At 43.2% G+C, this 23,720-nt stretch overlaps 1 protein-coding gene, 2 long non-coding RNA genes and 2 pseudogenes across 5 annotated transcripts; 4 read left to right on the forward strand and 1 right to left on the reverse strand.

The window, feature by feature from the left end:
• Positions 1–406: 406 nt before the first annotated feature.
• Positions 407–2,051, reverse strand: LOC123425085 (annotated as a pseudogene).
• Positions 2,052–7,353: 5,302 nt separating this feature from the next.
• On the forward strand, positions 7,354–9,062 carry LOC123429317. Of its 3 annotated transcripts, XR_006622641.1 has the most exons (4): positions 7,354–7,421; positions 7,516–7,606; positions 7,717–7,769; positions 8,891–9,062. It is a non-coding gene; the product is annotated as an uncharacterized LOC123429317 (long non-coding RNA). The 3 variants fall into 3 exon arrangements; XR_006622640.1 differs by lacking the exon at positions 7,354–7,421 and having other exon boundaries at positions 7,429–7,606; XR_006622642.1 differs by lacking the exon at positions 7,354–7,421 and having other exon boundaries at positions 7,429–7,606; positions 8,894–9,062.
• A 760-nt stretch (positions 9,063–9,822) lies between these two features.
• Positions 9,823–10,036, forward strand: LOC123429318. The gene is made up of 2 exons (XR_006622643.1): positions 9,823–9,889; positions 9,976–10,036. It is a non-coding gene; the product is annotated as an uncharacterized LOC123429318 (long non-coding RNA).
• Positions 10,037–14,660: 4,624 nt separating this feature from the next.
• On the forward strand, positions 14,661–15,923 carry LOC123429319 (cytosolic sulfotransferase 5-like). The gene has a single exon (XM_045113372.1). The coding sequence runs from the start codon at positions 14,767–14,769 to the stop codon at positions 15,781–15,783; it is 1,017 nt and encodes a 338-aa protein (XP_044969307.1). The 5' UTR covers positions 14,661–14,766; the 3' UTR covers positions 15,784–15,923.
• Positions 15,924–18,206: 2,283 nt separating this feature from the next.
• On the forward strand, positions 18,207–23,611 carry LOC123425087 (annotated as a pseudogene).
• Positions 23,612–23,720: the final 109 nt, after the last annotated feature.

The raw sequence follows: 23,720 nt of genomic DNA on the forward strand, positions 1-23,720 counted from the left end.
TGTTGAGTTAAGACGAAATATACTTCTTCGCAAATCATTGTATTTCTTACTTATTTTTTCAACACTACGGTTTTTTCCGCGAAAATCAACACTACGATTAGTAGTCATGATCAAAAGCAATGAGAGCTTATTAGCAACAAAAGGTTAACAGCTAGCTGTGTGTCTTGCATCTTACGTACACTGACCGTGTCAGCCTATAAATTAGCCAGGGGACCTGCCTTCAATATACATATTCATATTTTATCATAATTTCTTCTGACATTAAGTAAATGCAATCACACACCTCCAGGTCACAAGGTATGCTAAGTAAACCTGCAAAACCACACCAGGGAACACCGGCAGAACAAAACAATTTCACTTGTCGCACAACAGAGTTCAACTCAAGGCACATATCAGTATCACAATGCTAAGTACAGATAGCTTTGGCCTTCCCTTCGCACTTTTTAATCTTCTGTGCGACTTTGGTCATCGTCGGTCGGTCATCCACATCAACTTAGGAGGCATTGCACCGCGATCAACCCAAGCTCGTAGAGGCACTTTGTATCCTCCCCGCTGGAGAAAATATCTTCATCATACATCTGCCATGTAGCCCCTTCCATGGAGGCCTTGACATAGTTTAATGGAAGGCTGCTGTTCCCATCATACCTCGCCTTCTTCCGGGTGATGAGCTCCAGTAGCACAATCCCGAAGCTGTTGACGTCGCTCTTCTCCGTAAGGAGCCCGGTCTTCATGTAGTACACAGGGTCGATGTAGCTACTGTCCCCGATCACCCAGTTGGTGTGGTCCTTTTCGATGGACATGAGCCTCGACGTCCCAAAGTCAGACACCTTGGGCACAAACTCGTCGTCCAGGAGGATGTTCCCGGATTTCACGTCGCCATGTAGGATCTTCTGGCTTGCCTGCGAGTGCATATATGCAAGGGCATCTGCAGAGCAAATGGCAATGCTGAGGCGTGCTCGTAGGCAGGGGCGGACCCAAGTACAACCAAGTGCGGGCCTAGGCCCCCACTCAATATTTTGAATTCCTTTGGTATTTATGTATATTTTGAAAAAAAAAGCCTCAAAATTAGCAACTTTATAGAAGGTGTGCCCCTAGTCAAATGATTCGTCCCAGTCAGAACATTGTCTGGGTCCGCCCCTGCTCGTAGAGAGATGGGGTTTCTTCTTACATTGCAGTTCTTGCCATGGAGCACATTGTGTAAACTCCCCATTGGAACGAACTCGTACACCAACATAGGAACTTCCGTTTCAAGGCAACACCCCAACAACTGAACGATATACTTGTGGCTTATCTGTGATTGAATTTGAATCTCATTGGCGAAGTCCTTCCGGCGGTCGTCGTTGATTGCAATGGAGCGCTTGATTGCAACTGGCACGTATCCACTGGTAGTTCCCTTATACACCTCACCAAATGCACCTTTTCCTATAATTCTTGGTTATTTTATCTAGGTCCTCTTTTCGAAAAACCTCGATCTTGATGTTGTTAAGTAATTGTCAACCGTTCTTGTTGAAACGAGCCTTCTTTTCTCTTGCTCCATATGTATGAATAATAGTAGAACTGCTGATACGGAGATGGTAATTATTGTAAAATATGTACCATGTAAGTGCAACTCAAACGCGAATCACCTACTGAACATTATCAAATGTTGGCAACACGTCTCGACGTGTCTGCGAATAGGCGGACCGGCGGAGGCCATTAAACCAAATTTGGGTGAAACACAATAACTTGAGTGGGGCACACAATAAATTATATTTATTTTTTAGTATGTAGTAAAATTGTGGATTCAACCAGAAACAACAATGATTCGCTTAAAATCGGTTATTTCAACAAGGTCAGAAATCTTCTCTTTTACTTTAAAATCCCAAGATGAAGCATGGAGAATATTATGCACGATGAGAAGAACAGATCTAGTGGAGATCTATAGGCAACTCATTTTCTCCCGCAACATGACCGTCGTTGAGTACTACTTCATTGTAGGGTACAATAACATATGGAGTACTCCACGGCTTCGACTGCTCCAGGTGCACCCAGATATTCTGGCATATCGGCATGCACTAAAAATTACCTAAAAAACAATGCAATTTTAAAAGGTTTTGTATGTCAAAATTATCAAATCCAAATTTCAATCTGCACTTCGAGAAACCAAAATGAAGAATTTGATTAGAAGAATGTTAATGAGCCAAATTCATCGTCCATTTTATTAGTAATTAATATTTACAACTAGGTATATCTCTTTAGTTTATAAATATATGATTTGGTAGATATATGTTGCATCTATATTTAACAAGGGCATTATTTCTTGACTTGTAAGGCAACATTTTCAGATTTGGAAGTATTAGGACTACTTGATACGCTCTCCTTCGGGCACATCTCCTAACGGAGTTTGACAACGTTGGATTCATGAGAACCATTGCGGTACATCAAGATTTTTTCTTAAACATACATACCCCCCCCCCCCCCCCAAAAAAAATGATAGTAAGAAGCCACGTACAGAGACATGGTTGTAACAAGTCTAATTAGAGCACAAGTAAGAAACTTATTTAATGTAAGATTAATGTTTAGGAAAAGCAGGCTTAAGTAATGTTTGATCTTGCGAGAAATTAAAATTTGGATCTTATTTCAAATTTTAAATGAATATTGTTGCCCCATGTTGGCATTCCAATTTTAGCTAAAATATGAAAAGGACCAAACCTCAAAATCCTTCGATCTAAAATACTAATAATCACACCGAGCATCTAACCAAGTGAACAATGAATCATATTCAAATATTTAGGCCTTACATATATGTCACATAATTTTTCACAAATACATTTCATTGAAAATAAGTTCTATCGAACCTTCCAAAAGTTTGAAGGAATACTTCTGACTAGAATAAAATCCGAATCCAATTGGAAAATATAGATGCCCCATATAGCAAACAACCCTTTTTCATATTTAAATCTGCCACAAAGTTTAAATATCCCTTATGTAAAACATTATGCCCTTCCGCAAAGATGTCGCACAAATTACCCAAAATACATTTCTCAATGGGGATTAATTCTCTGGCATAACTATTCATCTCTCAATCTGGATTTGTTCAAATAAAAAATATATTTTTTCCAACAATGGAATAAAATGAACATTCGAATTAGGAAAACACAATTTTAAAAGGTTCTTGTATGTCAAAATTATCAAATCCAAATTTCAATCTGCACTTCGAGAAACCAAAATGAAGAATTTGATTAGAAGAATGTTAATGAGCCAAATTCATCGTCCATTTTATTAGTAATTAATATTTACAACTAGGTATATCTCTTTAGTTTATAAATATATGATTTGGTAGATATATGTTGCATCTATATTTAACAAGGGCATTATTTCTTGACTTGTAAGGCAACATTTTCAGATTTGGAAGTATTAGGACTACTTGATACGCTCTCCTTCGGGCACATCTCCTAACGGAGTTTGACAACGTTGGATTCATGAGAACCATTGCGGTACATCAAGATTTTTTCTTAAACATACATACCCCCCCCCCAAAAAAATGATAGTAAGAAGCCACGTACAGAGACATGGTTGTAACAAGTCTAATTAGAGCACAAGTAAGAAACTTATTTAATGTAAGATTAATGTTTAGGAAAAGCAGGCTTAAGTAATGTTTGATCTTGCGAGAAATTAAAATTTGGATCTTATTTCAAATTTTAAATGAATATTGTTGCCCCATGTTGGCATTCCAATTTTAGCTAAAATATGAAAAGGACCAAACCTCAAAATCCTTCGATCTAAAATACTAATAATCACACCGAGCATCTAACCAAGTGAACAATGAATCATATTCAAATATTTAGGCCTTACATATATGTCACATAATTTTTCACAAATACATTTCATTGAAAATAAGTTCTATCGAACCTTCCAAAAGTTTGAAGGAATACTTCTGACTAGAATAAAATCCGAATCCAATTGGAAAATATAGATGCCCCATATAGCAAACAACCCTTTTTCATATTTAAATCTGCCACAAAGTTTAAATATCCCTTATGTAAAACATTATGCCCTTCCGCAAAGATGTCGCACAAATTACCCAAAATACATTTCTCAATGGGGATTAATTCTCTGGCATAACTATTCATCTCTCAATCTGGATTTGTTCAAATAAAAAATATATTTTTTCCAACAATGGAATAAAATGAACATTCGAATTAGGAAAACATTTTCTTTGCAAACACACAAAATATGAAAACTCGATATTACGTATAGGAGAACAACTCTTTTCCATATTTGGCTTCATCCACAAAATCTCAGATTGTGTGGCGCTAGTGTGCTCATCTTCGCTACAAATTGTGTGTCATTGGTGCAACAATTCTTTTCTTCAATTCAAGGCAATCTTTCAGTAGTCGCGGTCATCAAGGCATCAAGTTATGGTGGCAAGATACACCTTTTGGCAGTCCACCATATTCTTTTTGTGTTCAACCAACACATATTCTTGGAGTGTCTTGATCACCCTGGTACTTGTTTTATTTTGTATTAGGCTCTAGACTGTAACCGGAAGACTCTTACATGATCAACAAAGTATTTGTTTGAACGTGACCAAAACTCTATTCTCCAACACATGAAAATACCAATACATAACAAATCCATAACCACCATTGATTTATTCAACAAAGTCCACTTTCCACCCAAGTTTAATAAAGTGTAAATGATTATTTGCTAGACATTTTTCCACATTCCCAATTGAACAAGATTGACCTACTTGTCATGTTCATGTGGAGACTGGCTTGACGCAAGCTTGTATGCTTTTTTATAGATTTTTGAGTTACATATAATTTTACTTCCAACATATTATAGAATTTGCGATAATCTTCAATAAGTTTGATTTAAGTACAAATCTAATCATTCTACGATATATGGGATCCATGAAATTGTGAAGGTACTATTTTGGTGAATATAGGTTTTTAGAGTCTCAAGTTAGATATTGATTTTGCAACTTCATTTTACCTGTGTGGTCAATAGGATACTACAATTTTACAAAATATTTGAAGATTTTGAGGGCAAATAGGTGAAATTATTGTTCTTGGTTTTACAAAAGATCTCCCACCCACACATCACCTCCAAACTAATTAAATAATTACGAAAAGTATATATTTCCTTGTTGGAAGAGAATTTTTTTTATTTTGAATTACAAAAAATATGGATTCCTACGACTAATGATTTTTCTCAGTAATAAAGCGGAATATAAAAGGTCAAGTGAAGGTAAACCTGTGCAACCGTCTATTTCGTAGGGATTTCCCGTGTCTCCCTTGTTGCATCTGCAGAAATAGCCTGCTCCACCATTACTTGGATTAACACAATGGCTGTTAGTGCTAATGCACACTCCATAGGGCAGCTGTGATGTACATGTCTTTTTCCCTTTCCTACCAATAGCCTAATCAAGAACAAGGGGGGTGACTTTTCCATTTCCATATTTCTTGGCAAAAGTACTTATGTTGAGGTGTGCTCGGCTAAGAAATGATGTCAGGGAGGCGCAAGCCAAGAGGGCGCCCCCTAGCCACACCATAATGGCTTGTGAGGCCAAAGTAGCTCCTTCGACCCTAATTCCAGTCCCATAAAATCACATCTCCGAAGAAAATAATAGGAGAGAAAGTTTGCATCGTGTTTCACGAGACGGAGCCGCCACCACCTCATGTTTTTCCTCCAGATGGATGATCTAGAGCTCGTCTGGGGCTCCAAAGAGGGGGATTTGACGTCGTCGTTATCACCAACCCTTCTTCATCAACTCCGCCATGATGCTCTTCACCGGGAGTGAGTAATTCCTTTGTAGGCTTGCTGGATGGTGGTGGGATTGGATGAGATTGATCATGTAATCGAGCTAAGTTTGATAGGGTTTGATCCCTAGTATCCACTATGTTCTAAGATTGATGTTATTATGACTTTGCTATCCTTAATGCTTGTAACTAGGGCTCGAGTACCATGATTTCAGATCTGAACCTATTCTTTTTTCATGAATATAAGAGTGATTTGGATCCTATCTTGCAAGTTGTAGTTACCTATTACGTGTCTTGATCCGCATACACTACAAGGATACCCCCCATAAAGCAACACATATTCTACATCGTTTTGACTATTTGTTGCAAAATTCATAGTACATACGGATACAAGCGATGCAGCATATGCATTGCTGACTTGCAGGTCGTGACCCTGTTGTAGTGCAACAGATCTTATGTGTTGCTATGTATTGATTGCAAACTATATCTGTTATAAGGCTGCAAACATAGTTAAGAATAAAATTAATTCAGCACAAAAAGAAATTAATTAGACACCCCGATACACACAATGAGTATGGCGCAAAAATATGTTCTAATCCGTCGAGCAAAACAATGGGGGCATTCCTTGACGGACTTGTCATGTTGCACCACTCCTACAACACCACCTGTGTTGCCGCCGTGTACTCAATGGACACTAGGGCCTCTGATGAGGAGTTGGCGCTGTCGCAGCCACCGAGGTAATGGAGGAGGTTGCTTCTCACCTTGGCGCTCGCCAACGACACCTCTTCCTTGATGGAATTTGTGTGTTCCTCCACTGCTGTCGCGCCGTCCTCACCAAAGTGGACACGATGGATGTGCGCCGATAAGGGCCTCTCGTCCTCACGCGGCGTCCGATCTGAACGCCGCAATTGCGTGTAGGAGACAAGTGATGATAACTAGTGATCTTGAATGGCAATTATACATGTAGGTCGTAACAAATAAATTTGTTGTTTTTAGATTAACTTTTTTTTCCTATCGTTTAAGCAGTAGAATTAATTTTTTACTTCATCCCGGTGGCATTTAATTTCTACAGAGATAGAAGTAGCACATTCTGTTTGGCACAAATATATGTACAAGTGCCGCTCACAAGCCACACGAACATATTAAAATTTATAATTTGATTCGCTTTAAATTGTTAGACTCCCCTGTATTTATTTTCACCTTTCCCTCCGTTCTCTCCCGCCAACAGCAACTAATCTGGCAAAAAAATAATTAAGTACGCGCGCTTTATTACCATGGCCCCGCTTGTAATTGGAATCCAGAATGAAGACTAATATCGGTCAAAGAGATCACGACGAGGTAACTGCGCAAATAAAATCGGAAACTTCCCCCATATCAGCACGATTCCCTTCCTCATCTCCTACTCTGATTCATCGGACGCCCGGCGGCCGGGGACCGAGATCCACTGCCTTGCTGTGGCCAAGTCACCATGTGCCTTGCCCTCTACCATCCAGCGTCCAAATCAATCGTGCGGCCAGCAGCGACTCACAGCCAAATGAGGCAGAACATCGGTCAGCCGGCACAGCTCAGAGAACAGGGAACAAAGCAAGGGCGGCGGGAGCGACCGGAGATCTGCAGGGGCGGCGGGAGAGCGTCGGTCGATACGCCAGCCCGCCCAGTTTTCCCGTGCAGCGCGAAGTGTCCCCCCGCTTTTTCCCGTGTTGCCTATTCAGTCGCTTTGACTAGGTGTGATGGCTGCTAGCCATGGGATTAATTTGAACGATGGATGCAGGGGCACGAGGCACGCCGTGACCCGGCTCTGTCGAGGCATGGGATCTCAGTCCGGCGGGCGGTGGCGGAAGCATCACCATGAGCCGAGCAAGGTTAGTTCCCGGGATTTGCTCCCATAATTCAATCTCTTTTGATCCCTACTCTACCGATCTGTTTTATTAATCAATTCACATCTCTCTTGCATGGCCAATCTGGCTGGTAGATTCTCCAGATCCGGCTAGTACGTGGTGGCAGCAATCCTGCGAGTTCCTGTAGGTAGTGCCTTGATCCTTACCCCATCTCACTGCTGCAATTCATCCCCTCCGTATTAGTTCTCAGCCGTATTTTTCCACCCACCAATAGATATACCGAGAGATTTGTTTTTCAAATTTTGTTTGCGCAGTTACCTCATCGTGATTTGTCTTCGAGAACAAACGGACAACACCGATGCAGGCTCCCTCTAGCATTGTGGAAGACATTGACACCTGGACATTAGTAGGGAGGAATAGGAACACCTGCTTGATCCCCAGGCCATTAGAACCTGATTAGAAGTTTTAGTCACAGTTTACGTTTCTGATGTGTGCCATCTGGGCACTTAGGCTAGGACCGGGTTGTATTTCTACCCCTTCTATTTCAATGAAAAGCTTGTGGGCAGCTTTTTTGTCAACAAAAAAATTACTTAGAGATTGTGATTCTAGTTCAATCTGACATTGATTCATATGTCAAAAAGGTGCGACCACACCCGAGTGTCCCGGCACCCTCCAGTCTTGGTCCGTCAAGAGGCAATAAAATTTGTTCTAGACACTGTCCAACTAGAGTTGCTTTGCAGTACCAGAGTAATTAGGCACACACACAGCGACGGAAGGAGAAAGTATTATGCAGAATGACTAGGTCTGGCAGGAAACAGTCTGACATACGCATGCACAATATAGTCTCTCTTCTCACGCTTTTTTTCTCTTAGCAGTCACACATGCATGCACAAAGCTTGCTCTCTCTCCTCAGTCTTTTCAACAAGCTGACATGCATAGGTTCGCTCGCGGTCCACGCGGGTGATGGTTGAGGTGACAGTGAATGGGTCTTCTATCGCAGGTTGTAAATTCTACCAGGCCAACATGACATCTCTAATATCTCATATTTTTTCGGTAGGTAATCAGACCAGGAAGAGCAGGGCTAGACTAGAGCAGGGCTAGACTAGAGCCAAGGTTAGCTTGTTTTTTGTCTTTACTCATGTGCTTAATGAAGCACCAGAACTGTTAATGGATTTTATCAAAATTCTTATGTTTGGTGTATCTCCTAGATTGAATAGTATATCTTGTGCTATATACTTTAGTTTCTGAAATAACCTATATTGTATTTTACATACTTTATGTAAACTTTTGGTCATTGTCATGTTGCAGCAGATATGTCACAGACAAGAATCTCTATAAGTATTTGAAGCATCTTTCCTATCAAATGTTCTAAATACATCTTTATGATGCCAGGGCTACTGACAACCAGGTATGAGGAACATAGTTGTGCTACCCTCCATTTTCCTGTACAGAAGTTCACCATTTTCACTTTCATATTGTAATAAACTGGCAATCATTATTTTATCATCTTTTTTGTTGCAATTGTGCTCCATCTCGAGATACCAGTTCAAGTTATGTTGCTTGATCTCCACTCTAGTTGGACCGGTTAGTTGATTACAGACTTGAGGATGCCAGTTATTCTGTAATTTGCAGGGACCTCCAGATCTTTTTGGCTCTCGAGTCCATACTTCAAAGTTAAACCAAGGACTAACATAGGTAATAGCATGTTACCGCTAGAGATTTTGTCTTGAGCCACGTTGTTTCATACACTCAACATTTTGTAAATTCTATTTCTGTGATGGGGATGGTTATCTCACACTTAACTGTTGACATTCGATTTCAAGTTTGGTGAGGTGATTATGAAGAGAGTATGATGAAACAATTATAATAGCCGGAATTGATTATTCATTGATTGAGCAGAGGAGGTAACCAAAATAAATCTTTTACTTGTCCATGTTGTTGTTTATTCTCAGCTTGGTCTAATAGACCGATATTTTGTTTAGGCAACTTATTACTCTCTGACATCAACGACGTGGAGATCATTATCAGTTGGTAGATGTGATCCGGTTCTATGTAGACTGTCCTGACTGCTCGGGTAGGCATGTTCTTTGAAGAAAGAATCGATGATTGCGAAGCAAGCTCATGTTTGAATTCCTGAGATGTTGTATGTTCCACATATTGCCTGTAATTTGCATTCCAGCCACATAATGTGTGAAAAGGGGCCAAAAAACAAAAACGAGATATGTAATGACGCCAACAATATAACTACTAATGATGAAGAAGGCTTCATAGATTGTGATGATGTTGGTGCAGATGAAAATGAAGATGGTAAGTCTATCGCTCATTCCTTACTGATTGCAATATATGTTTATTCACCATCATAACATTTATAATCTGTGGTTCTATATATTCAGCTGAAAATGCAAAAACAAACGGGTGCAAGTAGTGGAAGCTAAAATATATTTGGAACCTTCCGAAAGAGAATAGTATAATGGTTCGCAGCAATGACCTTCCAAATGTTTTTTTTTGCACACAAGGTATATTTCCATTAACACATACAACAAAAGGTTTATATTTTTTTCACTTGCCTTTTGCGTTAGAGTGTTGTGCAGACCCAGAAAACAACAAAAGGTGCTAATGCAGCTATCAGACTGCTCAAGGTGGTTTGCTTAGTTGGTTGGGTGCTAGTGAACTATATGTAAGAGTGCTCAAATTCATTTCATATGTTCCTCTTTTTTGTCTTTGTCTTTTCATGGGTGGCGAGGATGATTCTGCCAACGGCAACTTTGGTTTTGTCTATTAGGCTAGAAATAAAGTGTTCTTGACGTGCCTGAAAAACCATAACAGTGACGTAACTCTTGCTACAATTGTAAGTTGGGATCCTAAATTTAAACTTCATGGTGCTGAAATTATAAATTAATTCAGGACAATGCATGTTTCTATGGCATTTGCAAAAGCTGAAAACTTTGTATGGTGTCTCAAAAACTGCATTACTCTTGATAATCCAAAAATACAAACAAAGATTGCATGGCCTTCAACAGTTGTACATGACTAATACCTTGCCTTTATTACAACTTGCATCATGTAAATACATTGTGTGTTAAGTGTTCATTTTCTTTTCTTTTTTGTAGGTTCAAAAGATAAATGGATGAGTATATATGGGTGGGTGGCAAGTATACTTCAATGAGGATGTTGATTTTCTGGATCATGGTGATGATGATGGATGATTTCAGTTTTATTTAAGTAGTAGGGATGTCGTTCCCGTTGGATGTTGTTTGTCGGTCTAGTTTCGGTTAAGTTGTAGGGATGTTGATGGATGCTTTCAGTTTAAGTTTCACTGGCAAGAAAATAGTTAGATTATGCATCACATTTGGATGATGTTCCTCATGTAATTTCCAATATTGTAATCTAACATTTTTATGTAATATATGATTTCTTTCTCTCTTGAGTATATTCTCTTGTTTTCATAATTATCACCATTACGTGGAACATTAGTTTCATTGCTGATAAAATATATACATATAAAATAATATTATTCACATTATATATGTGCCTACACTTGAACTGTTGGAAATTATGAGTAGCCAAGCAATGGGGTTGCGGTTCTTGTACATTAAGCACCAACATATATAAGTGTTGTAGAAGTATGTTTTATCTGTTGTAGTCTTGCAACGGTTCCTTTTACCAACGAAAATATAACCGTTGCATTATGCGCTAGCAACACTGGATAAGGTTACGCTTCCCAAACTGTTGGTAAAGACGCTAGCAACGCATATATGAACTTTTAGATACGAAAAAATGCGTTGCTATAAGGGGGGGCGAGTTGTAGTGATACCCCAAGGTGACACTAATTGGGATTCTTTCTAGTGATTGTTGTAGTTTGAGGAATTAATGTATTGACCCTGTGTTGATTCTTTGTTTCCGTTCTCTATTAACAGGAGGCCTTCATATCTCTTAGTTTCCAATAGGACCTCGCTGTCATGGGAGGGTAGGACAAAAGATGTCATGCAAGGTCTTTTTACAAGCACGTATGACTATATACGAAATACTATGCCACAGAAATATCGCATGGGTCCTCGAACATGTCTGAAAGCGATGTGGCATGCATAGATGCCCGCCGCGGGGCTTCGAGATGTGCCCCCTCCATGGACGGCATTGCCGCCGTCACTTGGAAGGGGAAACATGCGCGCTGGGTAGAATTGGAGGGAGTCTAGTGGGAGGTTGGGTCCAGAGCATGTTCGGGGATGTATCTATGGGCTGACCTATCACAAATAGGTGAAAGAGTCCATTTTACAAAGACCGTGTGGTGAAAGTCAAAGGCCTAGATCTTCGGGTCAACGGGCTAGGGTTTAATACGTCCGGGTGGCCTCTGGGGGGTCCAGAGCACCTCTTCCCGGGATCAGGCTCCAGTACATACACTGTTTTGTTATTAAATTCTTCATTCGATTCTTCATCTTCTACATGGCGAATATATCTCCGATTCCATGCCACTGTTACTAAAATTCTGATCTTGATCTTGGTTTTCAATGTCGATAGATAATGATATTGTTGTTGATGTCGAACTTATCTTCGACGCCTTTGAAGCAAGTCTGTCCAACAAACCCTTCAAACCACTGCCCTGCTTGTTCTTGATATTCCACACCTATACAAAAAAACATGTTAGATAGTCATGCCGGCATACTTGGAATGGTGGGCAGTCTCACAAAATTCAAATATTCATAATTTAGAAAATATATAAAGGTATATAGGAGCTTATATACTAATTTTGTTTTGCAAAAAACGTTGGGTTTGCATTGCATACCCCTTGCATTAGCATAGCTTTGCCACTGCCTGCATCAAAGAGCAAAAGATCAAGAAACTGTCAAAACAGTGATGGTACTGCTTTCCTAGGATAGCACTAAGTGACTCTTGCATGGTGGATTTGGAAAAGAAAGAGCATGGCAGACTTCATCGCCAATCTGGAATTGCACCTTCATGACCTCGAGCGTGCTCGCCGAAATGTGCACGCTCGAGTTTTTGCACGGGTACGCTGAGGTAATGATGGGTATGACATGAGACCAGTCGTCACGATTGATGCGTGTATCTCACACAGGAAAACGAAGCTCCCAATCTTCATCAATGGAGCAAAGCATCACCGGTTCGGCCAGTACCACTCACCGAATGTGGAGGGAGGTGGGGCAAGCCGGCCCGCGGGTCTGATAAGTGTCAGTATGGCGTCTAAGAGCTCGGCGCCTTTTCCTTAGGCGCCACACTGCTGGGGGTGGGGTCGGCCTTCCATGGGGCGCCAGCGTCGTCGGGAGTGTGACGCCTTTGCTTAAGCCGTCACACGGTGTAGTGTGACGTCTGGTTGTCGGGCGTCATACAGACTGAATTTTTTTTAATACAGTCCAGTTCATAAATTTATTTTGTTTATAGGTTAATTTTGTCAATTTTACTGACAAAGTCATATGTGAGTGCCATGCCACGTTCATCGCATGCCTACAGAAAATGTAAGCAATCATGTAGCTTTCTGTTTGCAACAAAAATGTGTGTATATATAAAATAAAATCAGGTAGTGCGTTCCATCACCGCACCAACCGGCTGCTGCAGAAAATGTATTCAGGTAGTATGTGGCCTTTATAGCCAGCCTCAACATCCCTGCTCGTACGACAAGGAAAGTAGCATACCATATTAAGCCACGGCTGCTCAACCAGTAGTAACTCCATCGACAATGAGTGATCCAGACATTGCTACGGAGACCGAGAGATCAACAATACAAGGAGAAGATGTTATCTTGCCCAAAGATTTCGTAGCCACACTTCCAGCAAGAGAGGGGTGGTCCGAACCACTCGTTCAATACATGAAGAAGGGTGTCGATCAGTTCGGACGTTTGAGGTCGGTTTAAGAGATCCGTCTAGATCAATTTTTTGTGACCAAACACTGACCAAGTGACATATCTGGACGTTTAGGGGGGGGGGGGGGGGGGTTTGAAGGGTCCGGTTGTAGATGTTCTAACATACTATCTTACTAACCCACATGTTTTAGGTGGGCATGGAGCTGCACGTTCGAAATAGGCTTTCGCACTGTTATATATATATATATATATATATATATATATATATATATATATATATATATATATATATGAAAAGGCTAGCGGTAGGAGGGGGATCGCACGAGGTCGAACCATCACGACGACGGCAGATCTTTCTTTAATAATAGAGATATAACAACCACATGATACAACATGTAACCATTGCTGGGGCAAACAACACATCCATGCCTAAAAGAAAAGAAAGAGAAAACAATGACAACACCGACGGCTTAACGAAAACAATAATATCCCGCAATAACTGCGTCTTCTCCGAAATATTCCCACCACGATCCAAGCACATTGATCCATCGCGTACCAAACAACATCTTCAAAAAGGATAATGATGACGACGACACTGCTGCCCGAACAGGTCCTAGGGTATCCCCCGATACCCTCTGGGGCGTGGAGAGGAGGAACACCCGACACCCTTCAGGAAAGAAGTGTGACACTCTCAATCGTCACCGTGTCGGTGTTAAAAAACAAGGATTTCTCGAGACCTCAAACCACCACCTTCCGAACAATCAGAGATGCTACACCAAACATGTCATTCACCAACAAACACCATCACGGTCTTGTAATCACCATCATGGTCTCATCATAGCCAATATAGCAAGGCCGGTGAGTCTGAGGTTAACCAGCAGAAGACAAGATCCGACAGGAGCTGCATGTGAGCATCCACCAACCTGTGCATGCCACTCATGTTTGTACTCAGTCGTGTTGGCGCCTCCGAAAAGATTCGCTGCAGCCCTGTGTCATGCCACTTTCATCGCATGCGTACAGAAAATGTAAGCAATCTTGTAGCTTTCTGTTTGTAACAAAAATGTGTATATATAACAGACAAATTTTAACGTGCTTCTTCTTATCTTTTTTTATATATATATAAGATAAAAAGGTAAGAGTTAATTTAGACCACTAGTTAACGGGATTAAAGGCTCAAACATATTTTATACTCTTACCTGGGTAAGAAAAGGCACGTTAAAACTGCTCGTTATAAAATGAGGTAGTACGTTCCATCACCTCACCAACCGGCTGCTGCAGAATATGTGGCCTTTATAGCCGCTCCAGCCTCAACATCCCCATCCTACAAGGAAAGTAGCATCACTTCCAGTAGTAGTAGCTCCATCCATCCACGATGAATGATCCAGCTGAGAGTGCTACCGAGACCGAGAGATCAACAACACAAGAAGAAGAAGAAGAAGAAGAAGAAGAAGAAGAAGTCTCACCCAAAGATTTCGTAGCCACACTTGCAGCAAGAGAGGGGTGGTCTCAACCACTGGTCCAATACAAGAAGTACTGGTTCAGGCCGGGGCTCCTGGAGCGGATCCTGCTGGTCAGGCAGGCCTTCGTGCCCCGCGCCGACGACATCATCCTCGCCACGCAGCCCAAATGCGGCACCACCTGGATCAAAGCCCTCGCCTTCACCATCACCAACCGGTCCCGCCACGGCTTGGACGACGACCACCCGCTCCTCACGCGCCACCCTCAGCACGTCGTGCCGTTCATCGAGATCCCCGGCGCCGGCGCGGACCACCCTGACATCCACGCGCTCCCGTCCCCGAGGCTTCTCGCCACGCACATGCCCATGTCGTTGCTCCCGCCGGGCACGAGGTCGGTCGGCTGCCGGGTGGTGTACCTGTGCAGGGACCCCAAGGACGCCCTCGTGTCAAGGCTGCACTTCGAGAACAAGGTGTTCAAGGGCGCCAACCTGTCCATGGACGGCGCCTTCGGCATGTTCTGCGAGGGGTTCTCGCCCTACGGCCCCTTCTGGGATCACTGCCTCGAGTACTGGAGGGCGAGCGTGGCGAGGCCGGACAACGTTCTCTTCCTCAAGTATGAGGAGATCAAGTCCGATCCGGTGCAGGTGGTGAGGAAGCTGGCGGAGTTCCTCGGCGTCCCGCTGACCGAGGAGGAGGAGAGCGCCGGCGTTGCTCGGGCGGTGGTGCGGCTGTGCAGCTTTGAGAAGCTTACCAGCCTCCAAGTGAACCAGGTCGGCGGCGTTCGTCACAGTGAGAGCGTTCACGTCAGTAATTCTGTGTTTTACAGAAAAGGAGTAGTGGGGGACTGGGCAAACCACATGAGCCACGAGATGGGGGACAAGCTGGACCGCATCGTCCAACACAAGCTTGACGGATCTGGCCTTGTGTTTTGAGCTGTTGTTATCATCTGTTCCCTTCTCCTTTCCTCGCCATCTACCATGTACCTCGCGTTGCACATTTTAGTAACAGGAGTTTGTTTCTTTCAAGTGTATGTTCTTTGTGGTTCAATTAATGTTGCACGTTTCAGTACTAAGAGGAGTTTGTTTCTTTCAAGTGTATGTGCATTGTGTGGTTTATTAATAGAGTTGAAGATGGGTTGTAGAAACAACATTTTTCGATCGAGAGCAGATGTGAGCGGGCGCAGCAAATACACCGCGCACGATGTCGTTTCTCTCCACGCGCGATTATTGCACGGCTGCCGGAGCGCACGTTTCGGCTCTGCTCGCGCAAGAAAGGCGTTTTTTTCAGCGTACGGCTAAGATAGCACGCTTGTTGGAGATGCTCTAAACACCCTTATATTTCTTTATGGAAGGAGTACATATGTGGAAGTACTACCGCCACAAACTATGGAGTACCTTGATCATAAGGGCATTTTCGTAATCTTTAATGTTAGTAACTACATGGGTCGTTATTTGATTGTCCGCTAACTGTGGGATGTGTTAAATATGCCTTGACCGTGCCTAAATGGTTGTTTATCAATAGTTATTTGCATATGGTTAGCTTACGCCCACTTTGGATGGGTTACCCTGGTAAATATATATAGAATATCTTAAAGTAAAGATACCTTGAAATCAAAGGATGGAGCAAGACAATAAAAGCATCCACACAACCACTTGGAGTCAATATCGATACCTTGCGCAAGCCATAAGTTGGAGATAGGTTGATCTATATTCTTCAATGGAGAGATGTTGGAGTTTACCTAGAAGAGAGCAGTAGCTAGTGTTTCTAACTTGTGATAACTTGGTCACTTGCTAGTATGATAACAAATAGAATGATGAAGGGTTCATCTTTTTATTCTATTTTACCTACAATGATGAAGAGCTGATTAACTAGCTAGTATATGATAACAACTAGAATGATGAGGAGTTGATTAAGATGATGATGAGTTGTTATATGGCATATATTTGACCAAGCACGGAGAAAGAGGTCACTTCTCTATATTTATGACGATGTTGTGTAATGATTCCTTCATTTCTATTAGTAGCTAGTCTCGAGTTGAATGGACAAAATAAACAAAAATAAAACCCTAAATGAAAAAGAATTGAATGGTAAACACAAAAAGAAAAGGGAAACACAAAATGAAACCCCCAAACTCTCCAAAACCCCTCCTCGAAAAATCGTAAACCCCAACGCTCATTTTACTCCCGGTTGGTGTTACCGATCAGGACTAAAGGTCCCTGGCCTGAGCACTACGCAGCGATCACGTGGAGCTCCTTTAGTTCCGGTTTCTAACATGGTCAGGACTAAAAAGGAAGCCTTTAGTCCCGATTGCTTAGTCCCGGTTGCACAACCGGGACTAAAGGCTCTTACGAACCGAGAGTAAAGCCTTGTTTCTACTAGTGTATGTTTGCCCTCGCGGCCTTCTATCAATCTTCAATATATTTTTATAGGTTGGGTGGGCCACGGCCTGCTTTTGCTAATACATAGCTCTGCCACTGGTTGGATGCATGTAACTTCTATTAAGATGATCATCTCTTGTTAAGATCTTTTAGCGTTGAGAGTTGAGTGTGCCAATTAACCATTATCTTCTAGAACACGACGCATTGGTATTATGCAACAACTATCAATCGTATAAGTTTCCACTTTGCCGAGGGACAACAACTAACTGGATAGGTCACCTCCCGTATAACTGCCTGTCATCCCATCCACTCGTTCCAGAGCGAGATCTAGCGTCCAAGTGCATCATTAATTTTGAGACTCTGCTCGCAGAGTGAGATCTATGATCACGGACCGGGTTTTTGAGTTTTTAGGAAGTTAGTGTTTCCGTAGACACCCTTAATTTTCTTTGTCCCGCCAAAAAATAAGTTGATTTGTTTAACTGAACTTTGAAACGCATCTATATACTACTATTAAACAAGCAAACGAGAACGTTCTTACGTGCACTCAACAATTAGTACATCAAAATATACGAAGCAATCAGCACCACACAATTAGTCCCACAAATCCTAATTCAACAACCAGCATTTACCTAATACATCTATGTGTGCACTTAGCAAATTCCCATGACTAACCGTGCTCCACCTCCACCACCCATCCTACAGCATGTAATCCCACCAGATCTCACCCCTCCCTCGAGCGCGGGACCCGCCGGCACGTACGCGCTGACGCGCGTCGTCGCCGGCTCGAAGTCCTCGAAGCGGCCGCTGTAGGCGCGCGGGCTCGTGATCTCGGTGAACGCTGCCGACGGCGCTAGCGAGCACTGGCCGGGGCCGTAGTAATCGGCTCGCCGGCCTTCCCTCGACCATGGTTCGCTCGCCGCTTCCCCCTCCGCCCCCCTTCCCGTCCTCCGCGCAGAGTCCTGACCCGGGGCGGCGCGATGGCGGCGACAGCCGGGGCGGCCGAGGAGATCGTGCGGGAGATCGCGGCCGTGGGCGCCGCCGTCGCGGAGCCGCTGCGGGCCGACTGCCTCCGCCTCGCGCGCAAGGTGTCCCTGCTCACGCACCTCGTCGCCGAGGTCCCCGAGGCGGCGGGGGAGGACGGCGCGGCCGAGCCCGAGGCGACAGCCTGGGTGGCCGACCTGCTCCGGGCGCCGCTGCGGGCCGACTGCCTCCGCCTCGAGCGCAAGGTGTCCCTGCTCACGCACCTCGTCGCCGAGGTCGCCGAGGCGGCGGGGGAGGACGGCGCAGCCGAGCCCGAGGCGACGACCTGGGTGGCCGACCTGCTCCGGACGCCCCAGGCCGCCAGGAGGTTCGTCGCGCTCGGCCACGGGCCGGCGCTCGACACAGGGACGGCGGATCAGGTGACTGCCGGGGATCTCTTGGTTGAAAGAATCAAACCTTCTGCATTGCTCGCTTCTTGACGCGCGGCTCTTGGCGAGATTTCGCCGAACACTTTGAGCGCGATTGCGCGGCATCTGGCCCGTGCGTTCGTTGGATTGATCTATTTTAGGCGTCGTGGTTCGTTTCCGTTGACGATTAGTATTACCGGGCAAGATTTTAGAAATTCATTTACGAAAGTTTTACTTTTGCTTGCGCGTAGATCTTTTTGTCCAGCCGCTCCACTTGCATCTATTGCGATGTTATATTTCAAGTGCCGCGGCTATAGATCTTATTAGACTCTGGTGCATCTTGATGTGGTCAGATCATGCGTGTCCTCCTATACTCCTATGATGCCTCGATGAATTTAAATTTGTGCGCACCAGGTAAGAAGAACAAAGGTGGCAAACAAGTAACGTCTTAGCATTCTTAGTATGGACATGTTGACCTGGTTTCCTGCCTTTATCTAAATATTTTTTCAAAAATTCATGATATCTTAGCTCATCATGTTGATAATGTTGGGTCACAATCTGAAGAACCAAACAGCCAGCCAGAGACATTGCCGTTGGAAAACGTCAGCAGTGATCACCTCGAGTTGCAACATGTTGCTTTACTAATTTCAGAAATAAGCGGGATATCTAAGTCTGACATTAAAAAAATAACATCTGAGCTAATTGAAGAACTTGAAAACACTACAGTTTCTGTTTCCGCAAAACCAACCAATGGTGATGGCCAAACAAGTGATGAAGCAAAAGACTCACCTGACAAAGTTAAGAAGTTTGACACTGTAGCTATGCCTGAAGATTTCCGTTGCCTAATATCTCTTGACCTGATGAGAGATCATGTCATTGTGTCAACAGGACAGGTAAATTTTTACACTGCACTTAGAATGTTACTGTTTATGCTTCAATTATATTTGGCATCTGCTGACAATATGCTTGCTAATTTTTCAGACATCGAAGCTAGATATGATGCATCAAGTGAAGAAGTTATGATTCATTCCAGCTTGCTGCAACCTTCAAGTGAGCCCAATGTTTAGCTTCCCCCAACTAGCCTTTTTTGATCTAGAGAGGCAGTCTTTGGAACAAGGGGAATGTAGCCCCGCTCGGCTAGTGCTTGACCACATTGCCACCGCCGCAATCCACACCGTTGGTCGTGTGCCACACCTCTAGCCATCATCTTCAATGCTCGAATCCCTCAAGCGACAGAGAATTCTGCCTTTTTCTCACCTCCGCCCACTCGTTGTGCGCGCACTTTGACGAGGACCACCTCATTAAGGCGACAGAACATGTACGTTGTCATCAAGCACGGACATAAAGATTCGCGTGGTTACCGTTCCCATCATTGAGGCGTGTGGGAATGAAGGATTCCTTGACGACGTATTGCACGAGCGATATGCAGTCGTATGCCTCCCTCTTCTTGTCCTCGGTTCTTGTCCAATTCGTCGATTTATCGTATCAAACCCTATTGTAGATACCACGTGGCTGATTGAGTCGTGCAAGGAAGGCGCCATCGTCTATTGATTCCATATTGTAGGTGTTTGATGAATTGTGTGAGTCAAATATAAGTTATTGAGAATTAAGTTTTAGGGGATAGGCTATGGACAAAAGTTTAATTTCAAAAGGTGAGTCTTTTTAGCCAGATTTCAAAAAAAATAAAATGGGATGGGCCCTTACGAAAAAGATCAGATCGTGTGTTGGAATTCGGCCCAACCAATATCGAAACCTAGCACCGCGCGACCTCCTCCTGGCGCGCGCTCTGGCCCTCCACGCCCCTCGTCCTCGCCGACGGCCACCTCCTCCCCGAGCGCCAGCGCTGGTCGCGCGCTGGCTCCAGCTCCTCGCCGTCAAGGGCGTCCAGGACCTCGTCCTCGTCAACCGCCCGTGGCCGCGCGACGTGCCCCTCCCGGCCACGCTCTTCGCCATCACCACCCTCACCCGCCTCTACGTCGGCATGTGGAAGTTGCCGGACACACGGCCGCGCGCGCCCTGTGCGGCGCCTCCTTTCCCCACCTCCGCGAGCTCGGCATCTGCAGCGTCGATATGGAGCACGGCGTCCCTCGTCGCCAGGAGCCCCGTCCTGGAGGTCCTCAACATCGTGGAATGCGTGCAAATCAGCTGCTCGAAAATGGAGACCATCGCTGTGGTGAAGGCTCCACGCCTCGAGCGGCTCATCCCTTCATCACCTTGCGGAGGAGCTCGTCGCTTGCCCACCAGAATCGAGATTGGTGATGCCCCCAAGCTGCACGTGTTTGGGTTCTTGGAGCCAAGACAGGCCCTACAGATCCGAGACACACCGTCATCACGGTAAACCCCTAGTCTCCATTTGTTGAGTTGGCAAATATGTTCAACTGGTGGAGGTCCATGACTGAGTTGTGTGATGTTCCTTCTTGAATTGTTCAAATTTTCAGCCTGGGATAACAAGCAGCACAAGTACCATGGTCACAACCGTGAAGATTCTGAGCTTGAGTGTACGTTTCGGAGTTCGCAAGGAGGTCAAGCTGGTCCCCCGCCTTCCTGAGATGCTTCCCTAACGTGGAAACGCTGTATATTATGGTATTTGTCCCAAATTCATATTATGTTCATATTATTGCAAGTTGTGAATTGTGATAGGCTGATATAGCACTTTATATGTTCAATTTTCAGTGAAAATGAAACACAAACTAGTAGCAGCTCTTTATATGTGAAACCTCCTTGTATGTGGTTGCGGAGAGACTGCATATTATGATTGAGTGCATGCTTCAAGTCCATCATCGTGATACCTCTTTATATCATACCTTTGGTTTTGTGCACTGTTATGTATGATATGTACTCCCTCCGTTCCAAAATATAAGACCTTTGGGGATTTTATTAGGAGACTACATACGGAGCAAAATGAGTGAATCTATACTTTAAAATATGTCTATGTACATCCGTATGTAGTTTATAGTACAATCTCTAAAAGGTCTTATATTTAGGAACGGAGGGAGTAACATGTACATGCGTGACCAGTTATAGGTTACGTTCCATACTTGATAATTTAATTATTCTCAGCCATCATCATGTGTTCTCGACCATCTATACACTAGAATACACATTTTAAATTACAAAGGGTTTCATGCTGATCGGTTTATGCTATGGAATTTGGTTCGAATTTTTTTTCTTGTGGCACAATGATTATTATTCAGATACCTTGATTTATTGTGCTTTGCTTCTTTACAATTGTACAGATCTTCTTGTTCTAGTGTTTTTCACTGTGTTCATACGAGCTACTAGTATATTCGTGCTATGGTGCTCTAACAGATGCAAAATGCCTATATCTGACTTGTGAAAGATACACAAAGTAAACTAGCACATTCATATTGACAATTGCTGTTCCGGTATTGGTATACCATACTTGCCATATTTGTGCTAGTACACTTGTTTGATCATATTATTACCGCAGTACTTATCCCAACTAATTTATTACAGAAAGCAGCTGTTGTACCTCACACCCAGAAATTCGTATTAAATAATGTATCTGGCAAAATGTTGTTAAGAGTAAAGTCGTCCATTGTGGACTGGAGCTTACAGCCTCACATATATCTTAATTTGCTCTCCATGAATTCTGCTTAGATCTTGTTCAGTGCATACATTATTCTTCTCTTTTCGTTGCACTACTATGCTATTTACATCCATTGAAGTATGGAGTTGTCCTAGTATTCACTGCTCCTACAAACTGGATCCAATATTTAGTTATGGGCCGGTATAATTTTGCACTATTTGGCTATGGACCAGTATAATTTGCACTATTTACTACTCCCTTCGTCCGGAAATACTTGTCCTACCAATTATAGGACAAGTATTTCCGGACGGAGGGAGTATTGAGCAGTTAGCACTCCATGTGGTAGATTCTGAATCTTAGCCGCAAAAACACTCTATTTGTCACAAAAAATGTATTTTCATAATACCATTGTCTTTTCAAACCTTCTCTTTCCAGACAGCTAATGGAAACTACATCTGGACAGATTTATCTCAGTTTATTATTTGCTCTGCAAACATTCTTAAGTAATCTTCCCGTGAATATCAAAATAAGAATTATTGGGGTTGCATTGCCATTTATGTAGTTATCATTAGAGTTCTATTATTAGTATGACTATGCAATTAGCATTGCCATTTATGCATTCTTAACCAATATACCCAAAAGGCCAAGTATTGCATTTGTTCTCAACCATCAGGCTATCGCCACGCTTGCAGACTAGAGTATGCAATTAGACTTATTGGGGTTGCATGTTCGCCTGTTTATGTTAAGACCTTTGTTACCAACGTTTTGTTGCGCCATAGTTTATAGTACCATTATTTTGATTTCTATTGCTTTGCTTCTTGATTTTCTGGGTTGTCTATATTTTCTTGTTTTAGTTTGTTTTTCATTGTGCTGATACTAGCTAGTAGTATTTGTGTTGTGGAATACGGATGATGCAAATGGCATGTAATGCTTATTCCAAATGGATTAAACATTTAAACTACAAATAATAACGTGTAGTGTATAGTATTATCACTCAGTACCAAATTGATGCTACTACACTAATTGCACAATATGTGGTGGTACTTATCTCCAGTTAACTGATTAATTGTTAACTGATTTTCAAGGCTCACATCTGGAAGTTTGTCTTAAAGAATATTTCTGGAGAACTGTTAACCTGTTGACTGATTCCACCAATTTTTTGCAGAGTGAGGAACTTGATAAACCCACTGCCACTGGTGACTACCTCACCCTCGACTTCTGTGAGGAGTCTGGTCCCATTGAGAACATCCACTCGCGCATCAGCATGATGAGTTTCAAAGACTTCACAGGGGACCCAGCTGAGGTTGGCTTCCTCGAGTTCTTCTGCCGGAGGGCAGGGGCGCTGAAGACCGCATCTATTTATCTGGCCAGTCCAAGCTTCATTTCGTTTTCGAAAGACGAGGCGTTTGCCAAAGTGGCTGGTTGGGAGGAGGTGAGGGTGTAGTGGTGCTGGTGTGAGCCTCTCTTGGGGACGGCGGAGATCATCCATTTTGTTTTCCTCTGCAATTTGTTTTTGGCAGGTGCCTGGTGGACAGCCTGCAATGTTCCTCCAT

The sequence above is a fragment of the Hordeum vulgare genome, chromosome 2H, assembly GCF_904849725.1.
Source record: "Hordeum vulgare subsp. vulgare chromosome 2H, MorexV3_pseudomolecules_assembly, whole genome shotgun sequence".
Lineage (NCBI taxonomy): Eukaryota > Viridiplantae > Streptophyta > Magnoliopsida > Poales > Poaceae > Hordeum > Hordeum vulgare.

Excerpts from the sequence above, each read along its gene's own strand:
- LOC123429319 (XM_045113372.1), top strand. The coding sequence starts at position 14,767 with ATGAATGATCCAGCTGAGAGTGCTACCGAGACCGAGAGATCAACAACA.